Source organism: Tyto alba, unplaced genomic scaffold (assembly GCF_018691265.1).
Source record: "Tyto alba isolate M040663 unplaced genomic scaffold, T.alba_DEE_v4.0 Super-Scaffold_44, whole genome shotgun sequence".
In the NCBI taxonomy this organism is placed as follows: Eukaryota; Metazoa; Chordata; class Aves; order Strigiformes; family Tytonidae; genus Tyto; species Tyto alba.
The window spans coordinates 2,450,513-2,468,796 of record NW_024881320.1 but is presented as its reverse complement, the minus strand read 5'-3'; the positions used below and the strand labels follow the sequence as shown (position 1 = coordinate 2,468,796).

Sequence of the window (18,284 nt, the reverse complement as noted above, 5' to 3'; positions counted from 1 at the left end):
CCCCTTTTCCTGAAGCTTGTATGAATTTCATGAAATCTCTGCTCCCCATCAAGTTTGACCCCATTGGCTACTTTCAGCTAAGAATTAATGGGAAGACAGATGGTGCAGTTATATAAGCCTCGTTTCCTGCCTAAGTCTGGCTAAGAAAGAGCTCAAGCGTGCCAGATTTGTTAATATGTACATCCTCATTTTTTCTAAGAGCAGAGCTATTGCTACCCAAGCATCCTCTTCCAGATATCTGGTAACTGACCTCAACAGATAAAGAAAACAGACAGCACTAACTTTCTCAAATCACCTTCTGCCAGTTTTTGAGATAGGAAAAATTGTTGAGACTCCAGAAGTCTCCCAGGATAGAAAAATACTTGCCTTCCACAGAAACAGTTTCTGTTTTTTTAACTCATTCCTGATTCTACATAATTAAGGCTCATGCTTTTGCTTTTTGATCTAAGCAGGTGGTATTCTTCCTAAGTAAAAGTGGTACATCCCACATGCATAAAAAAAGGAACGGGAAAAAAAATACAGGATTTGGGAAGGGACATACATTCCAAATTTTGTTGTGGTTCCAGGATTAAGTCACCCTGGAAATCTCTGGACTTCTTTCAAAATGAAAGGCATAGCTCCTGAAATGGCTCTAAAAAGTTGCTATATTTGCTGAGGTTTGTGTGGTGATTGATGGATCAAAGCAGTTTGTCAGAAATACCATCTCAACAAAGCTGTACACAAGCTTTAAAATGCTAATGAGTTACCTGGCAGTGATTGCTGTCAGGACCTGGTTCTTCACAAAAGATACCTGAAGCAGTTTCCCCATCTCCAACTCATTCATAGTTAAGAAAGCTGAAATTCAAGTGCTGATTCCTTTCTACTTACACTACACAGGGAAAACCCAAACCCAGCTAACCCCAACCAAAACCCCCTTACCCTTATGCATTCAAAATTCTAGTCATCTACATAGTCCCTCAGAATTTCATGCCACAAGCAGTTTTCCTATCCATTACATAACACGCATTGCAAGGTTTGCACAACACATTCTATTATGGATTGCAATGAAGACATCAGAAATCCTTGCTTTTTTCCCTTCAAATTTAATGTGGTGCTTTCAGAACAGTTAAAACACCAATTTGTGAGGATAGACTCCATTTGAGAGACAGAATGTAGAACGCAGGTACCCACGGAGCTGAGGCACCTTCTTGATTCGTGCAAGGATCTGTGAATCCACTGCCTTCTGGTCTGACTTGCGTTGCTCCGTTATCTCGTATTTCTAGAAAGTACCAAGAATAACATTAAAATCCTGCAGAGTGACTTCAGACTTTTCTGTGGAAACGAGAAAATTCAGGGCAAACCCTGAGTTCTGGCATTTTCAGGAAATCTTTTCTCCATTTGGTCTAAATACAGGAAAGGTGGCAGGAGACCGGAGGTGGCAGAGAACTGAAGCCACCATTTGGCTTACGTTGCAGATATCAGAGCCAGCAGCATGCTGTTGGCAGTATCAAAACAGTGAGGGTGTTTCTTGGTCAAAAAAACCATTTAACTAGAATAAACATTGCTGCTGTTCTGCTAAGGTAGAAGCAGAAAAGAATCCCCAAAGGTAAAAAGGGGTTATCTCAATGCTGCTGTATTAATTAATTTTAATGGCACTGCCACACTTCATTGAGGACCACTTAAAATTCAATTGTCCAGTCATGCTATTTCCCTTTCCAGCCTGGCTTTAAGTAACAAGGGCATTCAGGAGGAGTGAATAATCATGTTCCTTACTTCTTTTTCAGTGTCAAAGATCTCTCCTTCCTGGTGCTTAGGCTTACGCAGCCTCTTCTTCTTGAAGTATGCATCCGTGAGATGCTTGGGAATTTTCACTCCAGAGATATCAACCTTTGTAGATGTAGCAATAACGAATTTCTGATGGGCCCGACGCAGGGGGACACGATTGATAACCAAGGGTCCTAAAAGCAGAAGAATAAGGTTAGCTTTCCTGGCAACAACCACTGTTTTTAAGTTGAATTTTTGTAGTAGGAGATTACTAGTTTCTTCAGAAATGCCTACAGTTAAAATCTGAACAATCAACGAAGCCCTTCCCCACAGCCCCTAGAAAAGCCAAAAAATGTTCCCTGATCTCTTCCAGGCAGTCAGGTACTGAAGCTCTACTCCACCTCCCCAGAAAGTCACAAAACATGATTCCACATAGTGTAACCACCCGCATGCAGATCTGTAGCACCCCTGACCCCAGGGACAAAGCTTAACTTAAGCCCACTCAACCCCCCCCAAAACAAACAAAAAATCATCACACTTTTACATAAGTTTTTTACCTGTAACAAGCAAAAGGCCAGTAGCAAGCTGCTTCAAGAAGACAACACGCTGAAAAGAGAAGAGATGAGACATCAGTCCTCATGTCCCAGCACTCTGAAATACCGCAACCGAACTGGGACCACACCTGCGCTTGGCCCGTGTTACCGGTACAAGCACCGACAAAGCACCCCGGTACGGGCACAACCGTGCGACTCGAGAAGTAACCACCACACAAGCCAGGCTATCAACTTTCTCTGAGTAAGGCTTTGCCAGGTACCTCATCTACAACAGGTCGCGACTCTCCGCATGCTCCATCGTGCGAGGCTGAGCAAAGCCACCAGTACGTTTTTTTAATCTTTGCCTGTTCTACAGGATGGTGAGGCAGCCATCCCGCCAACCCTGTTCTTTGTACGAGTTAAAGGGAGAGACTAAATAAGGACCAGAAGGGCACCACAACATATCACACAGTCAGAGCCACCCCCAGTTGCATTTTGTTCTTTCTGGTCAAGTTTACCTTCTCTGAACAGCATTCTTTTAAGTAACATGAATTGAAGCCAAAGAATTCAAGAAAACAAAGGATGCCAGTTAAGACCTGTTAGTAAACATCATTAAAATGAAGAACACAGCTCAATATAACAATCCAGTGCTACCTTGATAATTAGATTAAGAATGGAAGTCTAATTCTTCCTGTTCTATAGCTAGTCCAAGACAAAGTTTCATCCTCACTGCAACAGTAACACAGAGGCATCAGCCCTGCCCTTCTGCAGCGCAAAGTTAGCACAACATGAATCCACGCACTTTTCTGCATTGCAGCAAGGCTCCCTTCATTTTGTCTAAGCAACTGGACTAGCCTGTTTTACTTCCAGCTCTATGTAGAATGCTTATTTAAAGACCATTTCCCCTAAAGGCAGGATGAGAGAAAGCATCTAGACAGAATTCACAGAAAACCAGATTTGCATCTCTGAGGCTGAGCAGTGCTCCCTGCCATCAGCTGGTAAATTCCCGACACCTCTGCTCAGTGCAAATGGTTTCAGCACAGAAATGCCGCGAAGCCTCAGTGAGAGCCAACGGGAAGAAGCCTGGGATTACCTTCCCTCTGTGACGCCCGGTCAGAAGGATGAGGACAGTTCCTGGAGTAATAGAGGCCCGCAGCCTCCTCTTGTGCTGGCAGAAGGGCTTCTTGCCGTGACTCAAAAGCTTGCGAGGAACATCTTCAGTGGGGTAGTATCTAGGCTAGAGAAAGAGCAGCAAAACATTGTACCACCCTTTGTTCCACAGGACAGAAAGCTTTCACTACAGCTCTTCCTTTCGTAGGAAATACTATTTCCCTAAAGATGACCATTCTAAAAGACTTTTTTCTGCTTCAACCAGCATTTCAGGAACACGCTAAGTATTTTCTCTACAATCACGCAACTGCAAAAATTGAGGCCAGCTCTCTATTTCTGTGTGTGCTTCCGACTCAGCCCAGCGACACAAATGGCAGAGCAGGACCCACTCCTGCCTACTGACCCGCCTCGAGGAGCTCACCGCCGGCAGCTCAGTGGGCCAACAAGAAGCGCATTATCTCTTCAAAAAGTTCCGCGTGACAGCCCCGAACGGTGAGCACCCCTCTCCTGCTTCTTACCATTTTGCGGATTTTAACCACACGGCTGCCTCCATTCTTGTCTCCACCCACTGGCTTGATGATGGTCGCGCGGGGCTTTTCTTTCTTTTTCTTTTCTATCTGTAGGCAAAGAAAAGAGAAAACGTGTCACGCTTCAATCCAAATTCACTGTGATTATTCAAACACAGTCTGTACTGACCTACCTTTGTTTCCGGAGCAGTGTACTTGCGCTTGTACAGTGCTTTTCTGGCATACATGGCTGACCGGGAATACCTCCCAATGCCCCGGGCCAGGACTGGGTTACGGCTGGCATGATGCTTCTTAACCTTCTTTTTCTTCTCACCTGCTTCCTTCTGGCTTCCCTTCTGCTCAGCCGGTGCCTTCTCACCTGTCTTTTTCTTGCCAGGCTTTTTCTCACCGGCTGCCTTCTCTCCTGGCTTTTTCTCACCGGCCGCCTTCTCGCCCGCCATCTGAGGAGCCAAGTAAAACAGAAATTATTATTTATTACAAGGCGTATAGAGAAGCGTCTAAGTTGCAGAAATAAAAGGATCGGAATTTGATGGTTTGCACTACTCTAACAGCTGTCAGCCACCTCCTGCAGCCGCGGCTAACCGAGACACCGCAAAGCCAAGAGCCGTATCGCGAACCGCTCCTCCGCGCCCGCGCCGCCGGTACCAACCCGCCGAGCGCATCCCAGGCCCAGGAAAGGGCAAAGACTCGCCGAGGCTGCAGTCGCCGCCGCTCAGGGTTCCCCTCGGCCCGTGCCACACCGCGGGGCTACAGCGGCTTTCACCGGGCTACCGCTTAGCCCCGAGGAGACCCCCGGTCCCGGCCCAGCGCGGTCCCCGCAGCCAGCGGCGGCCTGGCCCGGCCACAGGCAGCTCAACCTCCCGCTCCACCCCCGCTCCCACATCGCCCCCAGGGCCTCATCGCCACCTCCCTGAGGGCGCTGGGCCGGGCCCATAAGCCCGGCACAGCCACCCGAGGGCGGATGGCGGCGGATGGCGCCCACCGGGCCCCGGCCCTGCCCGCAGCCGCTCCGCCATTCTCACCTTCCGGGATGGAAAAGGAACTCACATCCGGGTACAAGCGGCCTAAAGGGAACGTGGCGTCTGGCGTCACCGCGCCGCCCGCAGGGCACGCTGGGACTTGTAGTCCCGGCGGATCCGGCGCGATCCCCGGTCACCCGTGGAGGGAACACCGGCCTCCGGCACTCCGGCCCGGGGGGGCTGCGTGGGCGGCCGGCGGCTCCGCAAGCGGGGCTCGGGGCACGGCGGAGGTAAGGCTCCGCGCCAACGCCCAGCCCGGCTTCACGGCGATGAAGCTGCGCTCCTCCCGTGGCTGGGTGCTACCGGCGCCCGCTCCTGGGGAGAGCCCCACGGCCCTTTTTCTCTTTTTTCTTTTTTTTTTTTTTTTTTCCCCCGCTTTTGAGGCGGGACAGTGTCGCAGCCTGGTGACGCAGCGGGCGGGTGACGCAGGGCGGGCCGCGCCGCGCTGCGGGGCCTGAGGCGGCCGTTGTTCACGCTCCCTCCTGGGCGCCCCTAGGCCGCGGCCCGCGCCGGGGGACACCCCCCCTCCCTCCCCCCAAAAAAAACCCAAAACAAAACCAACCCCATGTAAGAAGCGGCTGTTGAGGCGTGGGGGCGGCTGGGCGCACCGCGACCCTCCGGTGCCACGGGAGAAAATGACATCGCGGAGGTGAGGCGGGAGCGAGCCGGGCGGGGGGGGGGGGGGCGGGTAGGGCCCGGGTCCCTCGGTGCCCGCTTTTGGGGGGGTCCCCGGGCCGGGCCTCGCCTCCTCCCCGCAGCCGGGCAACGCCTCCCGCGCCCCAGCCCCGCTCCCGCCTCCCTCCCTCCTCGGTTCCCGGCTCGCTCCCCACCCGCGCCTCCCCTCGCTGTCCCCGGGGGGGCGAGGGGGCTGCCCGGCCCGGGGCTCCACCGGCCCCCGCGGCAGAGCCCGAGCTGCTGCACTAGCCTTGGCTGTGTGTGAGCGTGTGGGGGGCTTCAGGCGAGTCCCGCTGCGTCCATGGGTGCGTTGAACCGGAGCCGAGAGATGAATTTTGTGTGGCAACCCACTCGATCCGGTACCTGAGGCCGGGGAGGGTCGCACTGCTGTGGGTAGTCCAGCGCTAATAACGTTACTGAAACTAAAACATCAGCCAACTTTAAAACGAGGGCTCGCAAGCTGACCTGGTCTGGGCTCTCAGTGTATTAGCAGCATTCGGTCTAATTTCAAACCCTTGTGGTGTTGCAAAGTCAGGATGATAAAGAATTGAATCTGTTTTCTTTGTTGTAGCTTCTCACTGTCCTTAATGTGTTTTGATGTTTGCCTTATTTTACCAGTCCCTTTTGGACTGAGAGATTAAGTTAAATGTTGGATTTAAGAAGAATTACTATCATAAAAAGGAGAAATATATTAAAATCTAACATACCTATTCTGAAATTTGATACATCTTTTTAAATAATACCTATTAAAGTATAACTTCTTCAACGCTGGCTTGTCCTCTTTCTTGTTCTGCTTGAGATGGTTGAAGCTAGATAGGTTGCTTTTCAGTCCCTGCCCATTTATAGTCACAGTTGGGTTTGGGGTCTCCTGAAGCACATGGAGGATCTCTGGTGTATAGTGGGTTTTCTGAATGTTGCTACCCACTGATTGGAGCAAGTATACAAGTCACCTTTTGGAAACACTTGCAGACTTCCTCATTGCTGGGACTGATCCTCATATTCTGCTCAGAACTTTAAATTGTAACTTGTGAGGGAGACTGAAAAAAGATGAGAAATATAAACTGATGAACCTATAAATAGGCGTAATTAAACTACCAGTCACGGCCTCCCTGAATGCTACAGTTGTGACAGCTGAGACTCAGAACTGATTTAATCTCTCCTGCTCTTGAAAAGGTGATTAGAAAAGCCAAATTACAGCATAGAAAAATGTATTGATTTTTTTTTCTTTTCTCTCTTCAGTTTGGTAAGAGAAATATGCTGGCAATGTATGACTTACAAAACGCGGGTCCTGCTGATATTTTGTGGGCCATGCTAACCAAAAAAAAAAAGAGAACTGTAGCAAGGCTGTATTTCCTACCATGTATTAGTTTTCATCAAAAGGTTTCTTGCTTAGCTGATATCCCCTTAGTTTTGTAAATGAGATCCCCACCATTTCACTGTCTACTTTTCTGCCAACGTTTTCATCTTGCTGTAAACTAATAAGGGACTTGGAATGGTATGCTGCTGAACCCCCCCAAATCAGAATTGCTGTAAGGAGTATTCCATGCATAGTGAGGACAGCTAGTTTAATTAGAGCGTGGGCTTACGTGTGCGTGTGTTACTTTCTTGATTGTATTTACTGGCTGTAATGTCCTTTGCTTGGGATAGCCTCTGCACCTGCTCATAATAGAGGTTGAAGAAGGAAAGTAGAAAAAAAGCCTAAAATGCATTCCATCCCTATAAAAGGAAGTGCAAGAGAAAGTTCTCTATAGGGCTTGTGTTACTGGTATCTGTGTCTGCAGTCCCTGTGCGCTCTCCTCCAGTTTTGGAAGGGATGTAGCCACCGAGGTTCAAAAGCACACATGTGATGGCAGTACTTCAAATGAAGCGATCTTGATCACCGGTCCGGAACCATTTAACAGAGATCACTAACACCCCCATTTTTCTATTTGGAGTGGCTGACAAATGCATCTTCCTACTCAAAGCCAAAAATACAAAGATGAGAGAGCAGGAGTACAAGTTACCATTAGAACAAAAGTTACATAAAGTGCAGTAAACTCCATTGGTCTCCCAGATGTAACTTTTCTTTTGATACAGTCACTTTTTGCCATCTTCCTTTTTGCCATCTTCAGTAGGAGTGTATGTATATGTAGGGGTGAGATTTTTATTTTTAAACAATCTATCATGCTTTTAATCTCTCCTTTATGCACAAGTTATTCGTAGCCCCTTCTGTTCATTAAATTATTAGTTTTTCTTTTATTTTGTATCTTTGTAACAACTGGTGTACAGTTAATTCCAGATATATTAGGATTTAGAATAAGATACAGAAGATACTATATTAATTAAAGTTTATGGAATGTCACCATACAGTAGGGTTGATTCCAATAACTTCTTCTTTGTATATTTATACATTTTTGGATATAAGCTTAGAAACTTGCAAAGGTGTGTCTTTAAAAGCTTATAAACTGTTTAAAATGTTGCTGCACTTTTGTTTGTTTTTTGTTTTTTTCTTAACGGAAGTAAAATCTTAGGGGTGGAAGTGTGGTAAATATATTACAGGTTTTGCAGGCCAACCTGTCATATTCTGAGATATATTATTTAATGTTGAGTTCATCCCAGATACGCATACTTGTGCAGTTTCTTTTGTGAGGCTGCCTCAAAACAGAACTTTTTTTGACCTCTGAGTAGTCATTAGATAAATGTAGCGTTATTTATTAATTCATTCCCATTTGCTGTAATAACTTGGAAATATTTTTTAGTAATTTTTTTCATGACCCGGGCTGCATAGGTTTGATTTTTTTTCTTGTTGTTCAGTTAAAGATGCAGTAGTATCCACTAGATTTTCTTGGTGCAAGCGGAATATCCATAACTAGAAAAAAAGCAAGATTAACAAGAAGACTCATTTACTTCTGAAATTGAATTGGTACACAAGTAATCTTAATTCCCACTTGAATGATTTTGTAGAGCTTGCATATTCTAGGATCTCTAAAACTCTCCAGGCTGTTTCGATGAGAATCTGTTACTGAAGAGAATAGACTGGATAAGGCCTGGGTAGGAATATTGTCAGCTTTTCAGTACAGAAGGAATTGCTGAAACAATTGAAGTAATGACCCTAAATTTAGACACGCACTTGCATATTTTGCTGTTTTAGCAATTTAGCATGAAATGCTGACTGTATCAGGAACGATCAGAAATACTATTAAATTTATTTTGGATATAGCACTCATATCTATAATGACATTGGTTGCAGAGTCATTTGCCTTAATATTTTGCTTTACTTTGGAGAAACTAAGAACCTGGTGTACAAAGAGGAGTAGCCTGTGTTCCTTCTGCAGATATAGAGGTGCATTTTCACTTGTGCCCTGCATAGCGTCTGATTTATGGCAACTCTGGAAAATAAAGCGATCTTTTAATTGCCAAATACAAGTCTGACAAAGCCACTAAAACACTTCTTAGTTGCTGTGTTCAAATCTCTGTCCCTGGGCTGTGTGGTGGTTTGTTTGGGTTTTCTTTAAGTTTCTCTTCTAAAATCGTGCCTCATTGAAAACTCCTTTCATCCGGAACACACAGATGTAGTTTAGTACTGTAAGAGTGCAATAAAAATCCTCAATTATAGATAAGAGAGAACGCAGATGTGTTAATTGAATGGCTAAGAATAAGTCTCTCAAAATTAATGCCATAGGTGGGGACACTGAGCTTCTTGGATATAGACCATATACAGTTCTCCTTTGGAAGGGCACTATATTAGTCATTCAGAAGGCTGTTTGTGGGTGGTGAATATCAATATGAGATTCCTCGGTGTTTGTATTTAAGTGGGATATATTCGGACCAGAGAAATTGCCATGGTAGTTAGAAGTCAGAGCAGCGCTCTGGCAGCGGTCAGCACCACGTTCTGTTGAGGAGGGTGGAAGGCGGCTGGACAGCTGCGTAGGTTGTCCTCAAGGGAAGCTCCTTCCTGACCCCTGTCAGCTGGGGGGGGCAGCCGGTGCCCTAAAGCATGAGGTTTTGTTAAATTTTTAACCTTTAAAATGTTGTCAAGTGTCACTTTGGATGTTTTGTTTTCTTTTTCAGTATTTTTCCTGATTGTCTTTCAGTTTTTTTGTGTGTCCTGTCTTCCCAGAGTATGGAAAATGCATGACTTGTGGTCTCTGTTTACATTGTAAACCTTTGATAGCATTTTAATCCGAGCGATCGGAATGTGTGTGGGTATAGCTCTTCCACTTACAAAGCATCTCTTACCAGTATGTAAAATTGCAACATCACACGAAATGGACAATTTATACCTTCTGCTAAGATACAGATTCTTACTTAATTAGGAACAAAATTCAGTACTTCCTGGCTTTGAAGCTGTTGAATTTCTCTGATTAGTCTTGTCATGTAAGGTAACTCCGAAAACCAGATCTTCTACGTATTTATTAACACTCTTTATTTTTAACCTCTTATAGATGGTTTCATCCGAATATTACTGGGGTGGAGGCAGAAAACCTGCTGTTGACAAGAGGAGTGGATGGCAGTTTTTTGGCACGGCCCAGCAAAAGTAACCCGGGAGACTTTACACTCTCTGTTAGGTAAGTTTAACTGTGTTTTTATCTTTCTCCCCAAATTGGTAAGGGTCTTCATTTGATGCTGTTCTATGGGGAAAGAGTTGTAAATTAGCTACTTGCAAGAGATGAAAGAAGGCATGGATGACTTTTTAGTCTGTTGTTCACTTTTCTCCTTTTTCTCCTGTTTTCCATGAAGGGGTTCTCAAATACTTTTGCCCAACTTGGGGAAACTATACATTGGAGACAAGTGATTTCTGATTCTGAAGAGACAGAAAAGATAAGGGGAAGCAGAAGTAGATTTGTAATAGCATTACTTTTATCCCTTTAAAAATCTATTCGGTAACCACCTGGAAGTAGCAGAGATATGAATTACTGATCAAGCATGTGCAAGGGAATGCTCTCCAGACTCTCTTCTTACCGGAAAAGTCAGCAAGTTTTTAAGGGCAACTGTGGTGCTATTTCAGCTTCCAAAATAGTCCTTTTGTAACGCTTGTCCCCTGACATTGTGTGTATAATGGTAGAGATGGGGAAAGAACGGCAGGAGGAAGTAGATAAAGGAAAAAGGAAAAGTGGGATTGGTGATAAGAATAATGCTGCTGGGATACCTTTGAGATAATGGGCCTTGTTGAACAGAAGGGGACTGTTTCAGAGAGCTGCTCTTCATTAACACTAGAGGCTGTGGGAGCAAATGACTTGCATCAGGCAAAGGCAACTGTTTATTGAAGGAGAAATATTAGCAGTTACTGTGAAATTCTGGGGAAAGGAGTAAACAACCTCTGATGGGTATCTTGAGAATGTTGAATTCTTCTCACCATTCCACCCTTTGTGCTTGTGTGTGCAATTCTTGGGGGTCTGAGGGATTTCTGTTGGAGATTGTGAGGCCGCAGAGCTTACACTGGCTTCAAGGATCCCTTCGTTACGGAATTAAGTTTTTTTTCCTATTCTTCCTGACTATTGGACAGCCACTTCCCCTTCTTGCAAACCACTGAAATGTGGCTGAAGCACACTTCAGAGGTGCACTAGCTTAGCTGTTCTGCAATATTTCAGTTGGAAAGTGATGCAATTGTAAGTATGGATTTCTCTAACTCAGAAAACAGAACACTAATTATAAAAGTGATTGATTGGAAATCAGCTGACTCGTGTGTTGTGTTTTTTGTTTGTTTGTTTGTTTTTTTTTTTCCCTTTGTTTCAAATATTAGACGAACTGGAGCTGTCACCCACATCAAGATCCAGAACACAGGAGACTACTATGACCTCTATGGAGGAGAGAAGTTTGCTACTTTGGCTGAGTTAGTCCAGTATTATATGGAACATCATGGACAGCTCAAGGAAAAGAATGGAGATGTTATAGAGTTGAAATATCCACTGAACTGTGCTGATCCTACATCTGAAAGGTCAGAGAAATGGTGGTGAAAATCTCAGTTTCCATGTGCTACTTAATAAATGCATATGTTTATCCTTATTAACACTACAGTCAGCTTCAATTTGATGAAAAGGTGGCCACTATCTTGTACTAGAAGTGGTCCCAGTGATCCCACAGTGGGGTTACCTGCAACATAAACTAATAAACATGACTAAAGGTAAATCAATCTAAGCCTCAGGACCTATTTTCTTCCCCATTCTTCCTGGTGTGATTGAATACTAAAAATAGAGGGCATAGTTCCCTTGATTTTCACTTGGAGAATCTTTTATTATAGAAGTTCTCCTGAAGCTTCCTGAAGCTGTTATTACTGCAAGGAATTCCCAGGTATATTCCTGGGCATGACTTTATATGATTTTTCCAGCAGGGGGCATATGTATAAGAAAGTAAATCACATGTGAACCCTCAGATTGCTGAAACTCATGTTTTGAGGGACATGGCTAACAAGGAGAATCTGAGACTTTAGACTTGACATATACCGAGGAAGTATATGTGTGTCAGAAATAAACTTCTGTGGCCTGTAGATAATCAGTTTATTATCAGAAGTGAAAAAACAAGGAAAAATATTAAAACAAGTTCTCTCACTCCTCAGAATGGCTTGCATTTAACAGCGGTGGGGAGGATTATTGCCTTTTTTTGGCCACGTTTCTTGAAGAAATGCGATAGAGGTGATTATCCTGTTCGGTTCCTAATGTGATGGAAGGGTAGGGTCTCGAAGGTGATAAGTTCCCACAGGTTTGTCAGGAAAGTGCATCCTCTTGAAGGAAATAAAAGAATAAATGCCTTGACTGAGGAAAAGGTTGCAGTATAAGCTTGTGTTTGCTGGACACCAGGGAATCCATTTGGATTGTTGTAAAGCATTCAAATCAAAGCTTCATTTGAAGCCTGCGTGAAATGCAAATTTCAGTGCTTGCGGAGGTGCTTGCTTTGAAGTGTTTCTGTAATCACTGGTGTGTATGCTGCACGTACACTTCCAAGGCTTGTTTTGTGGTTTCATTTTTTTGTTTGGTTTTTTTTTTTTTTTTTTTGTGTTGCTTTTTTTGGTGTTTTTCTTTCTGTTGTTTTTTTGTGTTTTTTTTTTTTTGTTTGTTTTTTAATAAACTGTGAGGCCTTCTGTAGACCTGGACACTTGTTCTGTGTATAACTTAGTATAAGCATTTTACTTTCTTTTATAATAAAATATTTAGAACAAGCAGATTCAGCCATGGCTGGAATGACAAGTAGGGTACCTGTCTATATCTTACTTTATTTAAAGGTGGTTTCATGGGCATCTGTCTGGAAGAGAAGCTGAAAAACTATTAACAGAAAAAGGAAAACATGGAAGCTTTCTTGTACGTGAGAGTCAAAGCCACCCTGGGGACTTTGTTCTTTCTGTCCGGACAGGAGACGATAAAGGAGAGAGTAATGATGGGAAATCTAAAGTGACACATGTCATGATTCACTGCCAGGTATGATGACGCATGAGCTTTTTTAACAGGGCTACTTCCGTGGGCAGTGGGTTTATTCTAACAGGAGGGCCATCTTGTACTTCACTACAGAGAGCTAAATACATTTCCCCTTTCCCTGTGGTACTGTATGTGCTATATATCATCTGTTTGATCAAATTGACTAATTTGATAGCATCAAAATTCTATTAGGGTTTTATTGTTTTTGACTGCTTGCCTGGCTGAATCATGTCACACTATACTATCCTGTCAAGTACCTTCTAATAGATTTGCTTTTGATTGCATCAGAAGTCTGTCTCAAATCCTCTGCTGATGGAGTCTTTCATGTTCATGAATCTTCTTAAGTGAGTTGCAGTCTGCTGGATGAATTATATAAAAATATGAGTAATTGGACAAATAGAGATCTACCCGAATATATCTGCTTCTCCTGTCAGTTTGTAAAGTTGCACCTGATAGATGGTCAACATTCTGTGAAAATTTTGAGTATTGAGTCCAAGGAAAGCTTTTAAATCTAAAGCTTGAATTTAATATAGGGTAGTTCTTCACTGAAGTATTGTTAAATTATAGCCTTTTGATATTTTCACGGGTTGCTACCGAAAAAAAAAGTACAGATTTTGTCATTTTCTTTTTCTTCCATTATCCTAAAGGACAGTGCAGCAACTTAATTGTTTAAAAACAACAAATGCAATAACAGAAATAGTCCGGAGGTAGAAATGACCTACCAAGTCTGTAAGAGCTAAACTACCAGAATATTTATTTTTTTAAGAATACCTCTTTGATTTGCAGTTAACTACTAGTAGAGTTTACAACATTGAGGAAGATAACTCAGCACTGCTGCTTTAAAATATGGATGGTGCCAGTCAATACCAGCCTTTCAGGACCCAATGATACTCTGTTAGGAATTTGAATTGATTTCCAAAGCTACCTCTTGGATTCTAGTCATGTAGCTCAGGTAGCCTGCTTGAACTGGCTGAACCTCAGTTCAGGAGGAATCAGCTCTCCTGAAAAGGCAGATAAAATGATTTTCAATTATATGACAAAAAGGGTAATGTCCTCCACAGTGTGTGTGTCTGCTTATTAAGGTTCTGCCATCCCTTAGCAGAAGGATTTTTACTAGATTCTTCTGGTTTTAAGAGAATTTCTTATGTGTTTCGTAGCCTAAAGATGGTATTAGTGTAGATGTCATTGTGTGAAGTGCATTTATTTTTATGAGCATCTGTCTTTCAAGGATCTAAAATACGATGTTGGTGGAGGGGAAAAATTTGACTCTCTGACAGATCTAGTGGAACATTACAAGAAGAACCCTATGGTAGAAACTTTGGGAACAGTATTGCAACTCAAGCAGGTGAGTGAATGAAGACACCACTAAGCTTTGTTACCTTCAGCATATATTGCTGAAGTGCAGGCTTTTTCATGGGTTCTGTGAGACATCATTTTTTTTCTTTCCTAATGCAAAAATGAAGATTTAAACTTCATGAAACTGGATGAAGTCGTCAGTCATTTAAACGGGAACAATTTTTAATGTGCCTGTGAAGGATAGACTCTTGTGTCTCTGATGCATGCAGAACTTCTCTCGGTGTCATCGTGGTCCATAGGGATTGCAGGACTAGTCCAGAAATGAGACTATGTATTGAAGAACATGAGAAAATGTATTGAAGAACAACCGTGAGACTTTATCTAAAAGCAATTGTTCCCTGCCCACTTCCTCTCTACCCCCACTGCCCTTCATTGTATGAATTTTAAAGTTTTGAAGTTCAAATAGATGCCTGGATTCTAAAATTGCCTATATAAAATATACTTAGTGCAGGATATTTGTGTTTTAACTGTTTTCTCACAGTTTTCATTTGTTATACCTTTGTTTAATATTTGTATCTTTCTCAGCCTCTGAATACTACTCGTATTAATGCTGCAGAGATTGAAAGCAGAGTGCGAGAGCTAAGCAAGCTAGCAGAGACTACAGATAAAGTCAAACAGGGCTTCTGGGAAGAATTTGAGGTACTTCATTACATTCCAAGTGTTACAGTATTAAATCTCTACATTACTAAAAAGTTAGATTTGTTGTTGCCTTCTTGATGTTTTCTCATTTCCCCCTTCATCACTTTAGATCCTTCTTGCTCCCATCTCCAGTGTCAGGTACAGCATGTGTAAAAACTCCCCCAGTTTCACTCTTGTGTCTGCTAGTAAAGCGATTGAAATATTGCATTTTTTTCCTGAGAGCTAATTATGTTCTTCAGTGCTAGCACAATGCCTCCTGAATATTCTCCCCATCAGGAGGGAGCCTTATGTACAACCATATCTGACCTACCAGGACAATGTCATCATATCTGGCCCACCAGCAAAATTGATCAGGTTCATTCCTGTGTTCTTTTTCTTCATGCGGACAGGAAAAGGTCTGTAGGCTGGATTAACGTTTCTGGAGGCAAAGGACTAATTCCTAGCCTATGTTACTCTTGATGCTCCGAGAACCAGTACAGCAGCAGTATCTGATGCAGTTGGAATATGTCAGATGTATTGTGCATATGAAGGGAATTGCACCATGCTTTCTGTTGCATGTCTCAGTGCAGAGATTGTTTCGGATTGCACTCTGCTGTGTTTGGGAGGTTGGGTACCCTTGCTTCAAGGTAACTTCAGTGTGATTTCTCAGTCAATGTATGCTCTTGCCCTTGAGTTTGTGGCTTTTTGATAACCATTTTGGGGGATCTTAAAACTGTTGTGAAGCGGCAGTGGTAGCAAGCTCTGAGATGAAACAACATTGATTATGTGTAGTCCTTGGACTCCTGAAGATTTATCTTTGTTTTGTTTGGGTGTTATATTTCTACCTGCAGCCAAAATTCCATTTCCCTCTCAGAAAGTAGCATTGCCTTTCCTTCTGTCTTATCTATGCACCCCTTGTGTGTGTAATACAGCTGTGCTGGCCCAGCTTTCCCCTTCTTTGAAGTCCTAATGATTTCAGGGAGCTGTTCATGTTTGAAAGAAAATACAACTGCAAATGTTAATTTCTGAAGTAGAGCAAATTAAGTATGATCGTTAAGTAACACATTCCAAGCTACTTGAGTCTAGCTTGGGTCCTAACCCTTCTCTAATAAATGGAGTCACTTAACAGCTGCTTGCATGTGATGGTTGTAGCCAAAAGCTTAGAAGAGTCTTAAATGTAATACCGCACATACATGAGAAAACCACAGTGGAGTCTGGAACTTCACCAGCAGATGGCAACAGGAAACTGGGAAGTCCTGATCTTTGACAGAGAGGCTGATTTTGGCTGTGTAATGCTATTTTGAGAAACTTCTTGAATAGTGATGGGTTTGCAAAGCAGCCATTCTTGAACAAACTCTTTTTAGATCAGACATTCATTAGCTGAATATACATTCCAGTCTGCTCGGAGATTACTGTCGGGAGGAGAAGAATAAGTCCATGAGAAGCAAAAGACTTACTAAAGAGGTAACACATTTCACTATGAACATAGATGGAATAAAAGAAGGTGAGGTCGCGACAGTGAGGAAATCATAAAATGAGGATTAGGATATCTCCTCTCTCTTTCCCTGTGCTCAGTGTGGGGGGACAATCTTTGACCTAGGACTGCTGAACAGTCAGAATCCTGCCTGGAGGGGGAAGCAAGCCAGCAGAGCCTGCTCTGGCTGTTGCTGAGGACTTGAGACTCTGTTTCACCTTAACAGTAGAGAGGTGGATCCCCTGGGGAGCAGTTTTCATCTATTGCTTGTGAACCTTGCCTGGAGGTAAAATGTCCTCAACCTCTGAATTGCTTCTCTTGCGGAGTTTGCCACATGAACTTTGATATGGGGCCTGAAAGGTCAGGGAAATTAGCCACACCTGCTCTAATGGCTAAAACTTGCATATGGGAATTAATTGCTTTTTCCAAAGACTGGTTAGTAGTGTGCTTTATCATATCATGACACAGTCTTGTAGATTGCCTGTGACCACTGCGTGGTTTAGCTTGAACGTACATTTGTAAGTTAGCCAAGCAGAGGGTGTCTGTTGGCTTCCCTGGAGACTGTAAGCATACCTTGCTCTTATTCAGAGGGAGTAAAGAGGAAAGAGTGTGCCATGTTGGTTTGCCCTTCTTGTAATTGCTGCTGGCTTACTAGAAACCATATGAATTAATGTCAGTTTTCTTTGTTGTTGCTTTGGTTTGGTTTTGTTTCTGTTTTTTTTTTTTTTTTTTTTTTCTTATAAGGGAAGCATTCTTACGCGGTGTTTTTAGGAATGGATTGTTGTTTTGTCAAAATATGACTGAACTGTTACTTGACACTTATGACTTCTGACCTCTGGTCTTTGTTGAATAAATTTGTCTTGGAATAGATTTGTTGATCCTTAAAAGCAAGGTGTTTTCCTTCCTTGTGACTTTTCTGAAGAGTATTTGCTAGCAAGCCAGACGTCTTCAAGAAAAAGGAAATGTAAGAAATGAGAGACTTTACCTGTGAGACATTCTACTTCTCTTTCCCCTTCACTGCTGTTAGTAAGGTCAGCACTAAACCTTATTTTTTTCCACTGTGTTTTTGGAAATGAAGCAATCTCATAGCAGTTTGTGTCATGCCTTTTCAATCACCTCAGGTAAGCTATAGCTGTCAGCCTTGGTGGCAGGAGGCAGCAGGGCAAACTCCAGGTTGTCCATGGATCTCTGATTGTGCTGTTTATGATTTGGCAGTCCAGATGGTAGTTATAAATTACTTGTCTTCAGGCATATTTAAGAATGCCCCATGAACCACTAGACAGAAATGTTGACAGTCCTTGTAATGTTTTTGCTTCTGAAAAATGGCTGTTTGGTGAGCTTAATGCTTGGATGTTGTAGTGAAATTGAGGACTGTGTTTCAGATTTATTGTTGCATTGTGTACATCTCTTAATGGGCTTGTTAGAAGTTGCTGCTGCTCATGGATCTCTCCTCAGGGATGCTCAAAGCAATAATAATTAACTGTATGAGGTAACGATGTGTTTGAAGCTATAGTTTCCACACACTTAATTGTTGCCATTTTTTAACCTGCTAGCAAAGTTTAGCTTTTGGTTCTTCGGCTTGGCGTTTCACTTGGCTGAGATGCAAAAGTGTTAATATTCTATAAAGGTGCTCTCTAATAATGGCACTTGAAAGACCCTTGCAGTGTGGCAAGAGGTGAACTTACTGCAAAGTCCTGTTTCACCCATTGTTAGTAGTAGCAAGCAGTGCTTTATGGTGATACGTTTTCTGTCTTTGCTTCACAAGCATGAAAAATCTTCTAGCTCTCCAGTATTGCTTTTGTTCTTTGGTTTCCCTATCTTTAGGATGAGCCTAATTGTCT

General features: G+C 43.1%; 2 protein-coding genes across 3 annotated transcripts in view; one reads left to right on the top strand and one right to left on the bottom strand.

The window, feature by feature from the left end:
• Window positions 1–1,013: 1,013 nt before the first annotated feature.
• On the bottom strand, window positions 1,014–4,382 carry RPL6 (ribosomal protein L6). The gene is made up of 6 exons (XM_033008066.2): window positions 4,087–4,382; window positions 3,905–4,003; window positions 3,370–3,513; window positions 2,301–2,349; window positions 1,753–1,937; window positions 1,014–1,258 (listed from the first exon to the last, which is right to left on the bottom strand). The coding sequence occupies exons 1-6, from the start codon at window positions 4,351–4,353 to the stop codon at window positions 1,106–1,108; spliced, it is 897 nt and encodes a 298-aa protein (XP_032863957.1). The 5' UTR covers window positions 4,354–4,382; the 3' UTR covers window positions 1,014–1,105.
• Window positions 4,383–4,497: 115 nt separating this feature from the next.
• The window catches only part of PTPN11 (protein tyrosine phosphatase non-receptor type 11), a 31,307-nt gene continuing 17,520 nt past the window's right edge, over window positions 4,498–18,284 (top strand). The window contains exons 1-6 of one of the 2 annotated variants that reach the window (XM_042805084.1): window positions 4,498–5,162; window positions 10,032–10,154; window positions 11,330–11,524; window positions 12,806–12,998; window positions 14,224–14,340; window positions 14,877–14,990. In XM_042805084.1, the coding sequence (XP_042661018.1) occupies window positions 4,885–5,162; window positions 10,032–10,154; window positions 11,330–11,524; window positions 12,806–12,998; window positions 14,224–14,340; window positions 14,877–14,990 (1,020 nt within the window). In that variant the 5' untranslated portion in view covers window positions 4,498–4,884. Of the gene's footprint in view, window positions 5,582–10,031; window positions 10,155–11,329; window positions 11,525–12,805; window positions 12,999–14,223; window positions 14,341–14,876; window positions 14,991–18,284 lie in introns of both variants that reach the window. The other variant, XM_042805085.1, reaches the window with a different exon arrangement.